This window comes from Cinclus cinclus, chromosome 3, assembly GCF_963662255.1.
Source record: "Cinclus cinclus chromosome 3, bCinCin1.1, whole genome shotgun sequence".
Lineage (NCBI taxonomy): Eukaryota > Metazoa > Chordata > Aves > Passeriformes > Cinclidae > Cinclus > Cinclus cinclus.
In genome coordinates, this window is record NC_085048.1 from 1,806,159 (window position 1) to 1,827,045 (window position 20,887).

The 20,887-nt window shown below is 42.2% G+C and overlaps 1 protein-coding gene across 2 annotated transcripts in view; it reads left to right on the forward strand.

Annotated features, from left to right (window-relative positions):
- FZD3 (frizzled class receptor 3) overlaps positions 1 to 20,887 on the forward strand; it is a 52,319-nt gene that overhangs the window by 19,450 nt on the left and 11,982 nt on the right. The window contains exons 2-3 of one of the 2 annotated variants that reach the window (XM_062489594.1): positions 6,673 to 6,869; positions 9,570 to 10,587. In XM_062489594.1, the coding sequence (XP_062345578.1) occupies positions 6,673 to 6,869; positions 9,570 to 10,587 (1,215 nt within the window). The remainder of the gene's footprint in view (positions 1 to 6,672; positions 6,870 to 9,569; positions 10,588 to 20,887) is intronic. The other variant, XM_062489595.1, reaches the window with a different exon arrangement.

Here is a 20,887-nt window from a genome sequence, read left to right on the forward strand (position 1 = left end):
TCTGCGCTCTCGCGGCCGCTGGGATTGGCATCCCTGCAGGAGATGGCCCCGTGCCACCTCCACGGAAAACAGGATCTCGACAAGGCCCGCAGCTCCCCTCCCTCCCCCAGGCGAAGCGTCTTTACCGAGCAGTATCTGAAATACCGTCCGGAGCACGCTGGATCTGTTGGTGGATTTATTTCCCTGATCGCATCCCTCTGGAATTCTCCCCAGCCCATCACAGCAGGCACGTGCACAGGCACGAGGAAGCCCAAACCCTCCCAGCCGCCCCCCAACCCAAAAGGAGAAATGGTTACCAGGACCACCCGTGTGCGTCCCCCATCCCCAAAACGCAAATCCCACAGCCAGGAAAAGTGCAGCTTGACAGATGGATGCCGGCTTCCAGAGCAACTTTGCAGTTTAAAATGCAGCAGGAGACATCTTTAAAGAACAAGAGCAGATGGGTTTGCTTTTTGCACCTACGGGCAGATTATTAATGTCATTTGCTGTCTTTTAACTGCTCCCATCTTTAGCCTCTTTTTTTTTTTTTTTTTTTTGTTTTTGTTTTATTTTTTTTTCCCTGCATAAATTAACCTTGGTAAATTAACCTTCTGTCTGCAGACAGAAAGCTTGGGATGGTTTTTCATGCTTGCTGCCCTCTCAGGGCAAGGCAGGTAAAATAATTGGCCTTGGGTTTTAAAGTGAATAAAAGGGTGAGTGCCTAGTTCACGCAATAGCGCGGAAAAATATCATTTAAACCCGCAGTAATTACTTGTCTTTTTTTATTGTTGGAGTTTCCTAAATAACTATTTAAATGCAGATGTTTGTTTTTAGTGCTAAATTAAAAACAATTCGATTTTTTTCCCCTTCCCAGCCCTTGAAGCAGTGCAGTGCCAGTCTAATCCTCATTGCAATCAGGATTTTTCCAGCTGCCATCAAATTAGGATGGATAATTGGGAATAGCTTTATTCCATGCTGAAGGGGAAAAGCTCAACAGGCACCCAGAGCTGTGCCCCGTTTGGCTTTTCATACACGTAGCACTGCGAGAAACCAGAAATAATTTCAAAAAATTAAAAGTACACCTCGGTTTCTGGACAGGGAAGTGGTGGCAAGGAAATCTGGGATGTGCTCCGTGCCAGGAATTCTCACCGAACGCGTCCTGGCACCGAGAACCCGGAGCAGGCTGGGGCAGAGTCACCCTTGGCCTTCAGAGAGCAGAATAAAGAACTGGTTCTAGGCTGGTTCTACCAGAACTGGGCTGGTTCTACCAGAACTGGGCTGGTTCCAGGAGAACCAGGCTGGTTCCAGGAGAACTGGACTGGTTCTATCAGAACTGGGTTGGTTCTACCAGAACTGGGCTGGTTCCAGGCGAACCAGGCCGGTTCCAGGAGAACTGGGTTGGTTCTACCAGAAGTGGGCTGGTTCCAGCAGAACTGGGTTGGTTCTACCGGAAGTGGGCTAGTTACAGCAGAACTGGGTTGGTTCCAGGAGAACTGGGTTGGTTCCACCAGAACTGGGTTGGTTCCACCAGAACTGGGTTGGTTCCTGCAGAACAGGGCTGGTTCCAGGAGAACCGGGCTGGTTCTGGCAGAACTGGGTTGGTTCTACCAGAACCAGGATGGTTCTACCAGAACCGGGCTGGTTCCAGGAGAACCAGGCTGGGTCCAGGAGAACCAGGCCGGTTCTACCAGAACTGGGTTGGTTCTACCCGAACTGGGCTGGTTCCAGGAGAACAGGGCTGGTTCCAGTTGAACTGGGCTGGTTCCACCAGAACTGGGTTGGTTCCACCAGAACTGGGTTGGTTCCACCAGAACTGGGCTGGTTCCAGGACAGTTGAACAAACTCACTCCTGCACACCTGGCTCTGTTCATGGCCCTTGCTGCCACCTTTGATTTCTTGGCCACTTTGATTTCCCAGCCAAACTGGGACGGAAAAAAAGTAGAAATGGTCCTGATTTTCTGCCGAGTTCGTGCCCCAAATCTCTGCTTTTTGCTCTGCTGTGCCTGGGTGAACATTCCCTGATTTATATATTTTTTTTTTAGGAAGCAGCAGCTGTGTTGAGGCAGGACCCTGTTTTTACTCCAGCAGTTCTTCAGCTCGGGTGTGAACCTGGAACGAACATTTCCAGGTGGAGCATGGGGCTGCAGGGTCCAGTGAATCCAGGAGGGTTCACAGGAGTCTGGAGCGATGGAAAATAAATTTTCAGAGCCTCGAGAAAACCGATTCTGCTTTTAAGAGCAGGAGGCTGGAGGTGCTCAGTGGAAGCAGGAGCTGTGTGCAGAGTTAAATCCAAACCAGATCCGGTTCTCCACTGGAGGAAGCCTGGAGGGCATTGCCCTTTGAGACACTATTCCCGATTTTTATTTATTTATTTTTTTTTTCCTAATGAACAGCGAGCTCCATCAAAGGCCGGGATATTGAGGACAAAGAGCAGCTCATGTGGCTGCTGTGAGCCGGGATGTGCCCCGAGGCAGCTGCTTCCAGCAACAGCAATTGAGAGTCATAGCATCACTCTCTTCCCAGGAGCCCGAGGGGAGAAAAGTTCCCTCCTTCCCTCTCTGAGTTTATGAGGATGCTTCCTCCTGAGTTCTGTGATCAAAGAATAAAATGTATAAATAAACAGAATGGGGAAAGATCGCCCAAGTAATTCGGTTTGAATCTTGCAAAACCACTTCCCAAACAGCAGCCAAATGTCTGCTTAAAAGAAAAGAATGAGACATAAGAAACCAAAATAATTTGGTTTATTATCTCTCAGTGCCGCGAGGTCTGAAATTGGAACTCTGTTCCGTGGCGTGTTTATAATTTGAGTTACTGCTCTTGCTTTGTAACCAGAAGTGAGGATTGGTTAAGAAAATGATTTGGAGTGGGGGAAAATCTGCACATTCCATCTCTGCTTTGGCTTCCATCCCTTGGAGGATGAAAGCTGGGGGTTGGAACGCGATCATTTCTAAGGTCCCTTCACTCAACACCTGAGTGCCAAAGCGAAGGACGGGCAGAGTTTATCTCTTCCTTAGCATTTATCTCTCCCTTCTCTTGGATTTCCCAAATCACTGAAATCAATCTGGCTGCTGCCACGCCTCCTCTTGCCCTCATCCCCTTCCCTTTTTCCTCCCGGAGTTGCTCACCAGGCGTTTTTTGTGCAGCACATCCCATTTAACAGAGAGCCTTTTGTTCGGCTCGATGTCACGACTTGCACCGCGTCCTTGGGCGAGAGCATGAAAAGAGCCTTTTAATCTCCCTGTGTTTATTTTTAATAGAGAACACCATAATCGGTAGGTGGGGGTGACCTTTCATCTCAGGAGCTGCAAAGGGGGGAGGACAATTTGGAGATAATTTTTGGGGTGCTTACAGAGGGAACTGCCCACAGGCACAAATGCTGGCTTAGGACAAGTAAATCTCTTTTTCTGTTTTATCAGGAGTTGGAGGGATTTTTCCTCTTTTCTCCAGCTCAGCCTGTTCATGATGTTAAAATTCACGGGATCCCAGGGTCACTTAGGCTGGAAAAGATCTTTGGGATCATGGAGTCCAACCTCACCTTGTCACCAGCCCAGAGCTCTGAGTGTTGTCCCTTGGACGCCTCCGAGGATGGGGACTCCAGACCTCCCTGGGCATCCCCTTCTGGTGTTTATTTAACAATAAAATTTTCCGTGAGGAAATCCCCTCTGGTGCCCACCTGGAGCTCCCCTGGCACAGCTTGAGTCCGTTTCCTCCTGTCCTGCCCCTTCACCTGCAGGTGTTGGCACACCCTGAGATCTCTTCCCAAACGGTTCAACCTCTGCAACTCCACCAAAACCAACCACATCTTTTAGCAAAGGCAAAAAACAAACAGGAAGAGAGGAACTTTGGGAAGATCTTTTCTAAATGGGAGGTGTATCAGATGAAAGTAGGGGAGGAATTGTCCAGACGACTTGAAATTTGGGTGTGGGTTTGTGAAAATTTGCAGTGGCAGGAGGCAAAACTTTGGGATTGGGGCAAGCGTGAAAACAGGAATTCTTTTTCATAAAATTGTAACTTGGCTTTTTTAAAAAAGAAGGGGAGTTAAACTTTTACCAGAATCAAAGTGGTGTTCTTGTTTTATTTTCCCTTTCCATCAAGTAAAGACTTTTATCTCCAGCTTTTACAGGCAGGTGTTGTAACTCCCTGGAATCAATTTCTTGGATCCGTGTGCTCAAACAATGGCTTTAACTCTGCTGTAGACATAAATACTCACAAATCAATATACAACTAAAAATAAATCTGAAGCACATGTCCAGCCTAACAGAAGGAGTTCCTTGAGTAAATGGAAATATTTCCCAACTGCTGCTGCCTTTTTCCTGGTTGCTAACTCTGGAGCCTCATCGTGCTCTTCCCGCAAGTTATTGCTGAGTTTCATGGGATGTTTGAGAAATTAAGGGAATTTAATCAACTTGGTAAATAGTAATGATGGATTTTAAAAAGAATGCTTTAAAATCATAGCATGGTCGTGTTTTGTATCCCCAAAATTAACCTTTTATAGAGGGAAGGAGACTTCTGGGAATGATTGGAAGAGTAAAGAGGTGATAAGGGAGAAGTGAAACTTTTCTTGTCGTTCCCAGTATTTACCATTTTCTGGTCACAGAAAAATGACCTCCTTTTTCCTGTTAGATCACTTCTGCTCTGCAGTTTGAGGAAAGAAAACGCTGAATTGGTTTAAAACACTTCTCAGGAAATTGCTGCTTGAGAATTTAATCTTTCTGCAGCTCCTCTTCCGCTGCACTTGTAACAAGATTTAGGATTTCTATGTATTTATATACGGCAGGTTCATTTGTGCTTCATTGTGCACTGCAAATTCCAGGGATCAGAGTTTCCTGCTCTTTAATCCCGCTGGGCTGTGGGGAAAACCCTGGTACCCAAATAATGGACTTTTTCTAAAAATCCGTGTGGAACAAAGCTATTGATGGAGCCGCTGTCACCTTTTCCCTTTGAGCTGTGGTTTGAAATATAAATCAGGAGAAGGAGTGCCTCATGGAGGTGTTTGTCCAGTCTGGGGTTTGTTTTATTCCAGAATTGGAAGTCCTCATGTATTCCAGTATTCTCTGATTCCACTCTCATGGGAAGATCATTGATCCCACATTGATATCCAAAGAGATGGGGAGGCTTTGGGTGGCGGTAGGTGCCCCAGAGATTTGGAGTAAAACACTGATTAATTCTTGGAGAGTCTTAAGGACAAACCACTAAAACCAGGAGCAGAATGAAGCCACGCTGGACAATAATGTGGATTATCACCGTGCACCAACTTCTTCTGAGACAGAAATCCCCGTCCTCTTTATTTTTCCTTTGTTATCCTTCAGGAACACTCCAGCCCAGCTGTAATTTCCTAACCCTGATAGATTTTTTTCTCTGAAAGCTTCCAAGGAGTGTCGCTCTCATTGACACCCAAACCTGTTATAAAACACCTCAGGAGCACGAGACACCGGTTATTTATTTAGATTTTTTTATTTCTTCAGGTTTTGATTTCACGGTGCCTTCGGAAGCTTAGGCAAGAAATGACATCGTGGCGGTGCCTTCACTGTGATTACAGCCCTGGAAGTTTTGTGGCTGTGTGGGAATTTTAAATAACTGGGATAACGTGTGGGCTGGGAATGTTTTCCTTCCATGGATACGCCTCCGTGGAAGAGCTGAAATCCATCCTCAGGGGAATTTATTCATCTGATTCCCACTGATTTTGATGGAGAATGGAGGACATAAATATCCCTTGGGGATATTTTCATTGTCCCCACAATCACCCCCCAAATTCTGTCCCAATGATCATTTCTCCCGACAGGTCATGGTAACGGTTGCGGCACCACGAAAGTGACATATTCCAATGTGGTGGTTTGTAAACAAAGAAAAGAAAAAAAAACACATAAATTTTTTAAAAATGTCTGTTTTTGCAAAAATAACCCCCCCCCTTTGTTTAAACTGTTAAAATCCTTAAAATCTACCCCATAATTAATACAGTCCTCAAGAATAGTTGCAAAAAACCTGTTAGTTAAAAAGGGCATTTTTACATAGTAATCGGAATTCCTTTATCGCGAACGACCAACCGCTGTAATATCAAAACCACAAAAAACCTGTTTTTTATTAAAAAAAAATTGCCATAAACTAAAGAGTCTCTCCCAAATAAATTATTAAAAAAATATTTTAAAGATAATAAACTAAACTATTTTCTGTGTGTTTTCAGTATAAAAGAAAAAAGTGTGTAAAAAAAGAAAAAATAATCTAAAGTTTTAATCTGAATTTTTCTTCTCTTACGATTTCTAATAATAAAGTTTTTCTTCGTACCATTTAAAATTAAAACCGTTTTACCTTCCTCCTAACCCTGTCCCCCCCCCAAAAAAAATTCCAAAATCAGTAAACCAAAACCGCCACGTCCACAAAAGCAGAATATTGAATTTGGAATATTAAATTATTTTTATTTATTTATTTAAATTTGTTTTTTTCTATTTTGTAAAATTTTATTTTTTATTCCCTTATTTCTTTTTTTTAATTATTTTCCTTTTTTTTAAATTTATTTCCTTAATTTTAAATGTTTTTTAATTTTTTTCTTTATTTTTTCTTTTTTCTTTTTTATTTATTTATTTATTTTTAATTTCATTTTTGGGGGCTTTATAAGTCTTTTGGGGGGGGTTTAATTTTTTTTTACAATTTTTTAAATTTTTAAATTTTTAATCTTTTTTTTTTTGTTTTGGCCAGCCCTTCCATCCCATGGTGAACCTGGAATGCTCCCGGGATTTCCGGCCCTTCCTGTGTGCCCTGTACGCCCCGGTGTGCATGGAGTACGGGCGGGTGACGCTGCCCTGCCGCCGCCTCTGCCAGCGCGCCCACAGCGAGTGCTCCAAGCTCATGGAGATGTTCGGTGTCTCCTGGCCCGAGGATATGGAGTGCACCAGGTGAGAACATTCCCAGTCTTCTCCCCCCTTTTTTTTTCTTTAATTTATTTCAGGATAAAATTTTACTCCCATCCAGGATATTTCATGGCCCATTGTCTCGGTTTGAAGGACAGGTGTGTGCTAAGAAAGGCAGGAGCCTCTCTTTGAAATGCAAAATGTAAACACCCTCCCTCCAAATTATCATTTTGAAATTAAGGGGCTCTCAGGCACACATATGGGAATAGCAACAACAGTTTTTTGGTAGGAAAAATTAAAATAGAAATACAGTATTACAAAGAACAAACCCAAAAACACTGACAGAGTGAGAACACAACCTGACACCCCATCAGTCGTTCAGGCTGCTGGGAGCAGTTCCATTAAATGGTGGCTGCATCCTCTTGCAGTGACAGATGTGGTTCTCTTGGAGCAGTGCTCCTGGGGAAGGTGCAGGTTTCCTCAGAAGGTCCTGTGATGATGGAGAAGGGTCTGCTTTTCCTCTGGAATACAGTGGAAAAAGGCTGCTGGGATGTTCCAAATCTCAGATTTTATCAGAGTAGGAAATGCTTGGCTCCTGCCCCTGGGTAGAACATCTCCCAATGAGATGGTGGAATTTTATCAGTTATGCACTGGGACTCAATGGCCCATTAACAGGAGATATCTCATGGAAGGACGATGAGTTGTGGGAAGGAGAAAGAACAGTCCCCCACATGTTTTTTAACAGCTGGACCATTAACAGGAGATATCTCCACTGAGATAAGGATCAGTGCATCACCTGGTTTAACAGCTGAGCCATTAACAGGAGATATCTCCACAGAGATAAGGATCACTGCATCACCTGGTTTAACAGCTGAGCCATTAACAGGAGATATCTCCACAGAGATAAGGATCAGTGCATCACCTGGTTTAACAGCTGAGCCATTAACAGGAGATATCTCCACAGAGATAAGGATCACTGCATCACCTGGTTTAACAGCTGTCCATTAACAGGAGATATCTCCACTGAGATAAGGATCACTGCATCACCTGGTTTAACAGCTGTCCATTAACAGGAGATATCTCCACTGAGATAAGGATCAGTGCATCACCTGGTTTAACAGCTGAGCCATTAACAGGAGATATCTCCACAGAGATAAGGATCAGTGCATCACCTGGTTTAACAGCTGAGCCATTAACAGGAGATATCTCCACAGAGATAAGGATCAGTGCATCACCTGGTTTAACAGCTGAGCCATTAACAGGAGATATCTCCACAGAGATAAGGATCACTGCATCACCTGGTCTAACAGCTGTCCATTAACAGGAGATATCTCCACTGAGATAAGGATTAGTGCATCACCTGGTTTAACAGCTGTCCATTAACAGGAGATATCTTCACAGAGATAAGGATCAGTGCATCACCTGGTTTAACAGCTGAGCCATTAACAGGAGATATCTCCACAGAGATAAGGATCACTGCATCACCTGGTTTAACAGCTGAGCCATTAACAGGAGATATCTCCACAGAGATAAGGATCACTGCATCACCTGGTTTAACAGCTGTCCATTAACAGGAGATATCTCCACTGAGATAAGGATCAGTGCATCACCTGGATTTTAAAATATGGTGATAGAATCCATACTTCTGGTCACATCCTGTATTGGAACCTAAGACAGCAGTAACAAGCAGGTTTTAAACATTTTCCATCACAAAACTGTGTTTTCCTTCCCAGTTTCCAGCAGCTTTTCCTCAGGTGAGAACCAAGCTCCTATTTCTGCCCAAGAGGTCAGCTGAAAATTGGCTGGGTTTGATAAAGATCCTGAAATCTCAAAGCTGTTTGCAGAGCGTGTACCCATTGCAGAGCTGCAAACAGCTGTGTTCAGCTTTACATTGCCCGAATAAATTCATGGAAAAAATGATCCAATGGTATTCCAAGCTGTTTGAGATTGAATATGCATGAAATTAAAAGCACTATCTTCATGCTTTATTGTTTTTTGTAAGTGACTCTTAACAGTTAATGAAACTGAGGAGCAGAAACAGGAAGAAATAATTTACAGTTGGATTGGAGAGAATGAAAAGCAATTTAAATTATTTTATTTAAATAAGTTAGTTATTTGGTTAAACTTTTTAACTTTTCAGTTAAACTATTTAACTTTTTTTAGTTAAATAAGTCAGAGGATGTTTCTAGGTTATTGAGATTGCTCCAATCTCTCCTTTGGAATTCCAGCAGTCCTCAGCTTCCAGTCAGAGATTAATTTACACAAATATCTCCATCATAATTCCATTTATTAAAACTGGTGTCAGCTACACAAATGTCTCCATCGTAATTCCATTTATTAAAACTGGTGGCAGTGCTAGGTGGAATTTTGGTGTCGCTGCCTCACTGCCTTGTCTGACGGCAGCGAGTGCAGTTCCTTAGGAAAGGCTTTCAAATGTTTTTAAAAACCTGCTGCCGTGGGCTTGAATTCACAGATTTCCTGGGATGGATTTTACATCTTTACCTTCATTCTTAAAGCCTGAATGGGGTCCTCATCTGTTTAATTTTTAAACTTATTTTAACACAGTAATTAAAACATTGCTCTGTGCGGTGATTTTGTGACTAAACAGTGCAGAATTTTGTGGATTCCCCATTTTTTTGGATCGCCTGGTTTTGCTCCAGCTGGTTTGCCTGAAGCCACACCTAGAAATGACCTTAGCAGTCCTTGTAAACTGCGAGTACATTTCTTGAAAATGCCTCTTTGTAGGTTCCCAGATTGTGACGAGCCCTATCCTCGCCTGGTTGACCTCAACTTGGCCGGAGAGCCCACTGAGGAGGCCCCGATGGCCGTCCAGAGGGATTACGGATTTTGGTGCCCTCGGGAGCTGAAAATCGACCCGGACCTGGGTTACTCCTTCCTGAGGGTCCGGGATTGCTCCCCTCCTTGCCCCAACATGTATTTCCGTCGGGAGGAGCTGTCCTTCGCCCGCTACTTCATCGGAGTCATCTCCATCGTCTGCCTCTCGGCCACCTTGTTCACCTTCCTTACCTTCCTCATCGACGTCACGCGGTTCCGCTACCCGGAGCGGCCCATCATCTTCTACGCCGTCTGCTACATGATGGTGTCCCTCATCTTCTTCATCGGTTTCCTGCTGGAGGACAGGGTGGCCTGCAACGCCTCCAGCCCTTCCCAGTACAAAGCCTCCACGGTGACCCAGGGCTCCCACAACAAAGCCTGCACCATGCTCTTCATGGTGCTCTACTTCTTCACCATGGCCGGCAGCGTCTGGTGGGTCATCCTCACCATCACCTGGTTCCTGGCCGCCGTGCCCAAGTGGGGCAGCGAGGCCATCGAGAAGAAAGCCCTGCTCTTCCACGCCAGCGCCTGGGGCATCCCGGGCACTCTGACCATCATCCTCCTGGCCATGAACAAGATCGAGGGTGACAACATCAGCGGCGTGTGCTTCGTCGGCCTCTACGACGTGGACGCGCTGAGATATTTCGTGCTGGCTCCTCTCTGCCTGTACGTGGTGGTGGGAGTCTCCCTCCTGCTGGCCGGAATCATCTCCCTCAACCGCGTCCGCATCGAGATCCCGCTGGAGAAGGAGAACCAGGACAAGCTGGTCAAGTTCATGATCCGCATCGGCGTCTTCAGCGTGCTGTACCTCGTGCCCCTGCTGGTGGTCATCGGCTGCTACTTCTACGAGCAGGCGTACCGGGGCATGTGGGAGACAACGTGGGTCCAGGAGCGCTGCAGGGAGTACCACATCCCCTGTCCCTACCAGGTGAGCAGTGCCACATCCCCTGTCCCTGCCAGGTGAGCAGTACCACATCCCCTGTCCCTGCCAGGTGAGCAGTGCCACATCCCCTGTCCCTGCCAGGTGAGCAGTGCCACATCCCCTGTCCCTGCCAGGTGAGCAGTACCACATCCCCTGTCCCTACCAGGTGAGCAGTACCACATCCCCTGTCCCTACCAGGTGAGCAGTACCACATCCCCTGTCCCTACCAGGTGAGCAGTACCACATCCCCTGTCCCTGCCAGGTGAGCAGTACCACATCCCCTGTCCCTGCCAGGTGAGCAGTACCACATCCCCTGTCCCTACCAGGTGAGCAGTGCCACATCCCCTGTCCCTGCCAGGTGAGCAGTACCACATCCCCTGTCCCTGCCAGGTGAGCAGTGCCACATCCCCTGTCCCTGCCAGGTGAGCAGTGCCACATCCCCTGTCCCTGCCAGGTGAGCAGTGCCACATCCCCTGTCCCTGCCAGGTGAGCAGTGCCACATCCCCTGTCCCTGCCAGGTGAGCAGTACCACATCCCCTGTCCCTACCAGGTGAGCAGTGCCACATCCCCTGTCCCTGCCAGGTGAGCAGTACCACATCCCCTGTCCCTGCCAGGTGAGCAGTGCCACATCCCCTGTCCCTGCCAGGTGAGCAGTACCACATCCCCTGTCCCTGCCAGGTGAGCAGTGCCACATCCCCTGTCCCTGCCAGGTGAGCAGTGCCACGCCCACCCTTCTCTTCCATTGTCTTTTTTTGTGCTGTCACACCTCAAACGTGTGCTGAGAACAAAGCGAACGTAGAAAATTTGGATTTGTTTGGGGGAAAATGATTTCTTTGTGCCCTCCCCCTCTGGAAGGTGTTGGACACGATGATGGTGGATTTGAAGCAGTGGAATCACTTGGGATTTGAGCCCAGGGCTGATTCTTCTGGGGCTCTTTCCACTCAAAGCAGATGTTGAGAGTGGAGTTTTCCCTCCTTTGCCTGAGGAAGTTTTGGAGTTTTGCCTCCTTTGTCACAGGTGGAAGTGCTGGTGGTACAAAGATGTGTCCTCGGAGATGGTGCCCTTCCCTCTGGATGGGAACCTCCCCTTCCAGGCTCCTGGAGCCTCAGGAAGGGCCCCGAGTCCCAGCCCAACAATGACAGTCTTGCTCAGCAGCTGAAGGTCTGCAGGGAGCAGACCCTGGGGCCACTGGGTGATAAAACCAGAAGATGTGGAATTAATTGAGCCCAGGGGTGATTTTGAGAAGCCCAAGGCAGGAAGGGGCTGTGGCTGCCCTTTGGTCCTGGCCTGGTTGGGCTGAGCAGCTTGGGGGGGGTCTCAGGGAGGGTTTGTGGGATGGGTGGGAGGAGAAAAACTTCCTCAGAATGGGAAGGAATTCCTGCAGGTGGTGTGGAAGCTCAGCTGGGTGGCAGGGGAGAGTTACTCGTCGTTCCTCACTCAAAGCTCTGCTGTTCCTATAAAGTTGTTGCCATATACAAAATTTTGGGGATAATGCCCCAGGCCGGGTGCTGTTGGGAAACTGGAAGCTGCTTGGTGATTTTTCCTGGAATTTCTGGGCTGTGTGGCACCTATACAGGATGTAAAGATTTTATTTTTAAACCAACCTCAAGACCAGGGCGTAGTGAATTTATTTTTGGTCGTCAGAAGTTTGGCTGGAATTGAGGAATTCTGGCGTTTAAGCTGAGTTGTCATCAGGTTTGCTTTCTGTAATTCTTGTTCATCTCCAGCAGTTTTTGGGGCTTTGGTGGCCTGGAGGTTTTGTGCACATTTTGTGCCAGGAACATCTATATAAAATCTGGTTTGAAGTGTCTTCTGAAGAAAACCAGAGCTTGCAACTCATCGGGTTTGGGATTTTCCCCTAGGAATTAAGGCTTATCTGCTCGGTTTAATTGAGTTATCACAGGAACAGAAGCCTCTAAGAGCCCTAAGATCAAATTCTCCAGTGCTTTATTCAGATGCAGTTGAAAAGAAAGCATTTCAGGGATTAATTGCCTGCTTTTGGGCCAAAATGGCAGATTGGTTTTGGAATGACATTCCTCAGATATTTTCTGCAACTTGTTTTAAAAGGAACTTTATTTCCAGAGGGTTTTGCAGCAAACCTCTATTTAACAGCTGCATGCAGAGGGATATTTAAAAATTAACATTTTGGCTCTGAAGCAGTTAAAACACCAGCTGAGTCATCAAAGCTTACATTTTAATGCAATAAAATGCCACTAAAAGGTTTGTCTTAGGCTTCATAATAATCCTTTTATTACCTTTTAACCCTTTCTGATTGTTTTGTTTTTAATTAGGTTTCATTAGGGTGGGACTCTTCCCTCCCATCCTATGTGGGAGCATTTTTGTGGCAGGAAATCTCTGGCAGTGAGTTGTAGTTCCATTGATTGAGTCTTCACTGCTGCAGGTTTTAATCTGTTCAAACTGGTTTAAAAACAAAGAGGAAAAAAAAATAAAATAAAATAGAGAGGGCACGTGGCTTTCTCTTGGTTAATTTGCAACACTGCCATGTGCCAGTCTAAATTTAAGGCTCTATAAAATCAAGAGGTTTTTTTTTTTTCTTTTTATTGTTTTTCTTTTTTTTTTGTTTTGGTTTGGTTTTTAGTTTGTTTTTTTCTGTGTTTCTTTTTGGTTTTTTGTTTGTTTGTTTTGTTTTGTTTTTTGTTTTGTTTTGGTTTGGTTTGGTTGTTGGTTTTTTTGGGTTTTTTTTTCGTTTTGTTTTTTTGGGTGGAGAGGGCAAAATTCGGAGCAAAAACTTGGTTTTAAGAAGCTGGAAACGGAGGGTTGGAATAATGAAAACACGTAGGAAAACGCTCCCAGCGGGAGTCAAAAAGAACAAGAATGGTTTCATTCACCTCAAATTGGGTTGAAGGACCTGCAGACCCCAGGGAGAATTCGAGGGGTTGGGTTTGTGGGGTTTTTTTTTTCTTGTCTTTTAACCCATCCATTTGTATTTTTCTTTCCCCCCTCAAACTAAACACGCTTTCTTATATTAAACAATCCAGATTTATAACTGAAGCTGTTGGGGGGAAAAATTATTTTATCCTTAGCGCATGCTGGTGAAATACAGCCTTAAATTAGGGGGAAATGTGGAGTTTTGTGGGGAATATCCCTCAGTGGAGAAATGAGGATATTTTTACAAAGCTGTAATATGTTATTTAATTAACTTTTAATGTTTCTGAGAGCAGACCATCCTAAACGGAGAGCTGGAGTCCGTAAAAGGATTTTGTGTGAAGTTTCCTTGGGGTTGTGGTGGTCAGGGGCTTTTTCCCCAACAAAAAAAAAAAAAAAAAAAATCCCAGCAAATCCAAGGTTAAAATAAATAAATAAATAAATAAATAAATCCATTGGAGAGTGACATCATCACGATGCCACAGAAACTCCTTCTGGAAAATTGGCAGTGAGGAGGGGGCTGGGAATTGCAGCTGCTCCTGCAGGAGGGATCGTGGGGTCAAGGCTGTGGATTCACCAGGCTGGGGTTCAGATAAAAACCAGAAACTCTTGTCGATTTGGCTGCCTAAAATCAGAAATATTTCCCAAAATTAGAAACGTTCCCATGTGGAGAAGGATATGGGAAAATGTGGGAAATCACCCGCCGTGATTCCTGCCTACCTGGATGATTCCTGTATGGATTATTCTCCTGGTTTTTGGGGTTTTTTTTGCGTTTGTTTTTTTTTGTTTGTTTTGTTTTGTTTTGTTTTGTTTTGTTTTTTTTGTAAAATCTAGGAAGAATCCATTGCTTTCCTCGCGAAATAAAAACTTCTTTGCCACAAGGACAGGGAATCAATGTCTCATTTTTCCCTCTCCTGATGTACAAGGACAGAAGGAATTTGTGGTGCCTTGTCCTGTCCTCAGTGCTCCAAAATCCAGGAGGGAACAGGAAAGGAAATTTCTTTGGCTGGCCTAAAACCATCCTGGCCCACCCACCTCTCTTCTTCCCAAGGCTGGGATATTTTTCTTTTCCTGGAATCTGCTTTCAGCGCAGGAATATTCAACCAAGGAGCCGAGTTTTTCTTTGAAATCCTGCTTTTCACCCATGGCCTTAAAACAGGAATTAACCCAAGGTCACCTCCTGCTGCACAGGGCAGAATTTCACAATTCCTGATCAATTCTTGGTGTTGTCTTGGGTTTTTTAAATCCTGCCCCAATGTCCAGCTCTCAAAGTTTGTCTCCTTCCTCTCTTATTCCCAGATGTTGATGGAGTGGGGATTAAATCAGATCCAGTGCAGGTGCACTGGGATAAAATTTTGGTCGCTCTGGAGAAGCCCAGAATGGCTCAGGTTGACGGGGAGGGTCGGGTTGGATTTTAGGAAAAGGTTCCAGTCAGGTTTTGAATTCCTGTTGCCATAAAAACCTGTGATTTCTTTTTTATCTGATCCCAGAAGTAAAGGGAAAAGCAGGGGGAAAGGGAGGAAAAAAAAAAAAAACCACACACACAAAAAAAAAAAAAAAAAACAAAAACAAAAAAAAAGAACAAAACAGAACAAAAAAACAAAACAAAAAAATGAACAAAACAAAAAATAGCAAAGCAAACAAAACCAACAACAACAACAACAAAAAACCCAAACAAAAACAAAATAAACCCCTTTGAAGTTCATTTATCTGCTGGTCCACATCCTCCATCCTGCACCGTCGTTTATTCCTCTTGGAATTACAAAGAAAATCCAAACTGGGCCACAGTGACCTGCCCCAGTTTGTGAAAAAAAAAAAAAAAAAAAAAAAGTCTCAAAACTGGGAGGAATTTGGCTGAAAAGTGAAATAAAAACTCGGGAAAGTCTGTCCCCGAAGCTGCTTGTAATGTTCTTTTCTCTTCTGAAAAGCACGAGTTCCAAAGTCAAGAAAAATCGGATTTTCTGCAAAGTGAAGGAAATTTTAGGATTAATTTATGTCCAATCCAAACCTGAACAGATTCCAGAGTTTCCACAAATCCTCCAGGGCCAGACTCAGCACTGAGCTGCAGGGAAGAGGCTACAAATTCAGATAATGAAGAGAAATTAAAAAAAAAAAAAAGGAAAAGAAACCAATTAAAAGGTGCAAAGGGAGTCCTCGGGAAGGGGAACTGAGCACCGGGAATTTGGTTCTTACTGGGTATTTTTAATTTGGGGATTTTTGCTACAAAATTCTGGGGACGTTTCTGGGGAAAAGAGGTAGGAAAAGTGATGTTGGGGTTTTTTGGTTGGTTTTTTTGGGTTCTTTGGCTTTTTGTGGGGTTTTTTTGTTGTTTTTTTCTTTTTTTATTTTATTTTTGCAATCAGTCCCCTTCAAAAATCAGAATAAACTCTTTTAAACTCACTTTCTAGATCCCCACCAGCCTTGCTTGAATCTTTATAATCATTCCAGAAAGAAAATGAGGGAAGAGCTTTTCTGCTCATTTTTTTTTTTTTTTTTTTCTTTTTGGAGGACTGAATGTAACTAAAGACCTAAGATGGAAATTTCTGGAATTTGGGAATCCCGTGGAGAGATTATTTCACTTTTCTGCTGACAGAAAGGAGTTTTTCTGCAGGAACAATCAGCACAACTCTCTCAAAAGTAATTTTCACCAAGTTCTTTGAAGCAGTTCCTGTGCTTATCTCTAAATCTTTTCTATTTTCCTTCTGATCTCCTCTTTAAAAAAAAAAAAAATAAATTAAAACTGCCTTGATGTTTTGAAGAACTTAATTATTCTGAGCTGTGAGATGATGTCATAGCAAATATCTTTTTTATCAGCAACAAAAATAGACAATCCCATTTTTTTCCCCCTCCCTTTTTTTTTTTGCGTTTCATTCCGAGTCGAGGCCTTGTTGTGGGATAAAATTAAATTGGATTTTACTGGAGTTTCACCCACTCACTCCCATCCCTGGCTGCTGTGGCACAAAGGGAATAAAAGCACACATTTATCGATTTATTCCTGCTGATAATGAAACTTTAACTCCGTTTTAATGCCGTTTTGACGCAAATTTTAACGCAAATTTTAATTATCTGACAACATTGGACCAAGGGGTTTTAAAATTAGGATTAAAATCTTAATAGGATTAAAATCCTGTCACCCGCTGGGAATTTTGCCTCAAGAATTCAGCAGTTTTGTCGTCTCCCATTTCCACAAATGCACTTTTTGAGCAGATAAAGGTTGATTTTTTATTTTTTTCTTTACATTTCCAAGATCCTTTTAGATGTGGGGCTGGAATGGGATGAGCTTAAAGTAATTCCCAAACCAATTTTTTTTTTTTTTTTCCCCCACAGAAAAATGATTCTCCAAATCATTCTGTGATTTTTTTTTTTTTTTTTTTGTGTCCCCAAATTTTTGTGTGACCAAAACCTCTTCGTTTCAGGCTCTTTTTTCTCACTAACATCCCAAATTTGCTTTGTTTTCCAGCTTTTTTTAAAAAAAATTAATCCTTGACCCCATGGCTTTGCAGTGCTGCTTGAGTTGGAATTTCTCTGTTTTCATGGAGAAAATTCAAATTTGCCCCCCCCCCCCTTTTTTTTTTCATTTCCCCTTTTTTTTCCCTCCGTTTTCATCTTCTTTTCCCTATTCCCCCCATTTTTCCCATTTCTCCCCTTTTTTCCCCATTTTTCCCAATTTTCCCCCCATTTTTTCCATTTTTCCCATTCCCCCTCCATTTTCCCATTTTCCCCCTTTTTTTCACCATTTCCTCCCCTTTATCCCATTTTCCCTCTTTTTCCCATTTCCCCTCCTTTTTTTATCATTTCCCCCATCTTTCCCCATTTTCCCCAAATTTTCCCCCATTTTTTCTATTTTTTCCCCATTTTTCCTCATTCTTCCCCATTTTTCCTATTTTCTCCATTTCCCCCATTTTTCCATTTCCCCCATTTTCCCATTTCCCTCCCATTTTTTTCCCATTTCCCTCCCATTTTTTTCCCATTTTCCCCATTTCTCCCCAATTTTTCCCCTTTTTCCCATTTGCCCCAATTTTTTCCATTTTCCTCCCATTCCCCCCCTTTTCCCCCATTTTTCCCAGTTTCTCCCCATTTTCCCCACTTCCCCCATTTTTTTCATTTTCCCCAGTTTTCCCCCATTTTCCCCATTTCCCCCCTTTTCCCCATTTTTTTCCCATTTTCCCTCTTTTTCCCCATTCCCCCATTTTTTAATTTTCCCCCATTTTCCTCCCATTTTTCCCCCTTTTTCCTCATTTTTCCCCATTTTTCTCCATTCCCCCTTCTTTTCCCATTTTTCCCCATTTCCCCCCATTTTTTTCCATTTTCCCCCATTTTCCCCCATTTTTTTCCATTTTTTCCCATTTTTCCCCATTTCCCCCCATTTTTCCCATTTTCCCCATTTCCCCCCCTTTTTTTCCCATTTTTTCCCATTTCCCCCCATTTTCCCCCCTTTTTTCCCATTTTTGCCCATTTCCCCCCATTTTTTCCATTTTCCCCATTTCCCCCATTTTTTCCATTTTTTTCCATTTTCCCCATTTCCCCCATTTTCTTCCATTTTTTCACATTTTTCCCCATTTCCCCCCCTTTTTTCCCATTTTTGCCCATTTTCCCCCATTTTTTCCGTTTTCCCCATTTCCCCCATTTTTTTCCATTTTCCCCATTTCCCCCATTTTCTTCCATTTTTTCCCATTTTTCCCCATTCCCCCCCTTTTTTTCCCATTTTTGCCCATTTTCCCCCATTTTTTCCATTTTCCCCATTTCCCCCATTCTTTTCCATTTTTTTCCATTTTCCCCATTTCCCCCCTTTTCTCCCATTTTTCCCCATTTTTCCCCATTTCCCCCCCTTTTTTCCCATTTTTGCCCATTTCCCCCCATTTTTTCCATTTTCCCCATTTCCCCCATTTTTTTCCATTTTTTTCCATTTTTTTCCATTTTTCCTTCCCCCCCCCCCCTTTTGTCCCATTTTCCCCAATTTTTCCCCCCTTTTCTCCCATTTTCCCCCATTTTTTTCCATTTCCCCCCCATTTTCTCCTCTCCTCGCGGGTGTTGCCGCTGCTTTTTTGGTTTTTTGTTTGTTTTTTTTTTTTTTTTTGTCCCACCCAGGCTGTCTGAGCTGTTTTTCCATCTGTGGGGTTCCAAGAGGGCTCGGGGCTGGCTGGAGAAAAGAGGTTTTGTCAGGAAATCCTCAGCACCACCCATATAAAATCCATATAAAATAAAATCCGTATAAAATCCATATAAAATAAAATCCGTATAAAATCCATATAAAATCCATATAAAATCCGTATAAAATCCATATATAATCCATATAAAATCCATATATAATCCATATAAAATCCATATAAAATCCATATAAAATAAAATCCGTATAAAATCCATATAAAATCCCTATAAAATACCTATAAAATCCCTATAAAATACCTATAAAATACCTATAAAATCCATATATAATCCATATAAAATCCATATAAAATCCATATAAAATAAAATCCGTATAAAATCCCTATAAAATCCCTATAAAATCCCTATAAAATCCCTATAAAATCCCTATAAAATCCATATATAATCCATATAAAATCCATATAAAATCCATATAAAATCCATATATAATCCATATAAAATCCATATAAAATCCATATAAAATCCATATATAATCCATATAAAATCCATATATAATCCATATAAAATCCATATATAATCCATATATAATCCATATATAATCCATATAAAATCCATATATAATCCATATAAAATCCATATATAATCCATATATAATCCATATAAAATCCATATATAATCCATATATAATCCATATAAAATCCATATAAAATCCATATATAATCCATATAAAATCCATATATAATCCATATATAATCCATATAAAATCCATATAAAATCCATATATAATCCATATAAAATCCATATATAATCCATATATAATCCATATAAAATCCATATAAAATCCATATAAATAAATAAATATAGGTTTGTCCATAAATTCTTCATTAGTTATTGTTTAGAATTCCTTTCAGGAGAGGTCATGGATTTGTTTAAATCTGCCCTAAGGAATTGCTTTTTGTTGGATGGAATTATTCCGCCTCAAATAATTAAATGAGTAAAAAATAAATAAATCCAAAAGAAAGGTGGAGATAAAAACCAGATTTTCCCATGGTAATCACAATCTGAATTTGGAGCTGGGTTCCATTCACAAGTGGAATTTACCTCCATTATAATAAAATAAAAAATAATAAATATTATGTTATTGATCACAGAATTTTTTTGCAGCGTTTCCTAGCAATAATATAGGGAATTTCTCCTATAGGTGATTAGAAAAAAAAAAAAAATATATAAAAAATATATTCGAGGAGCATCCTTGAATTCTGGTTGATAAAGAAGAACTTTCCCCACTCTTTAATTGTGATTAAAACAACAAAAAAAAAAAGCTGAGTGAAATCATTCTTTACCCTCAGAACTGAATTTCGCAGCTCCTGCGAGGGGAAATCCATCCCCCCCAAAAAAAAAAAAAAAACCCAGATTTGTCTTTCCATTTATTTCTTTTATTCCGTTACTTATTTTTATCCGTTCGTTTATTTTTGCCTTTTTCAAAATAGCGCTTCTGAAGTCGCTGCGTGCAACCCGAAATTGTTTTTAAAATATCTGCCGTGCCCAAAAAATGAGCAGGGCCCGGGGCCCATTTCTCATCTTCACCAGAGTGAAACAAAACTGAGGAGCATCAAAAACTGATAAGGAACGTCAAAACTGATAAGAAATATCAGAATTGATGAGCTGTGTCCAAATCAGGGCCAACTTACGTCACTCCTCGTGTCCGAATTTTGGGAATTGCGTTATTTTGCGTTGTTCTGTAGGTTTAACAAGCTGACTTTCACGTGTGAAAATATTAAATTTCGTTTTGTTTTTTTTTTTTTTTTTTTTTTGGGGGGGGGTTTGTTTGGTTTTTTTTTTTTTTTTTCCATAGAGGGAACCTAGAGGAGTTTTAAGTGGAAATAACTCATGAGTAATAAGAGCTCTCGTAGTTGTATTTGAATTTATATCAGCGCAGCTGATATAAATTTATTAATATATATATATTAATATATATAAATATATATATATATTAAAAAAAAATATATATATATTAGGCTGTCAAATTTTCTGTGTCAATGGAATAACCCTGACACCAAATTCTCCTTCAGAGACTCGGGGGTGTGTTTTTTTAGGCATTTACACAGTTATTTTATTTTATTTTTTTTTTTTGGAGGGGGGATAAAATGGGTTTCTGATGGGTTTGGTGTGGTGAGGTGAATCTGGTTTATCTCTTAATTTCCAGGGTGGGTTTTTTCCCCCACAAAGTTGGTAATTTTAGAAATATATTACAATGTCTTATTTAATTTATTAATTTTTAGGGTGGATGATTTTTTTTTTTCTTCCCCCCAGA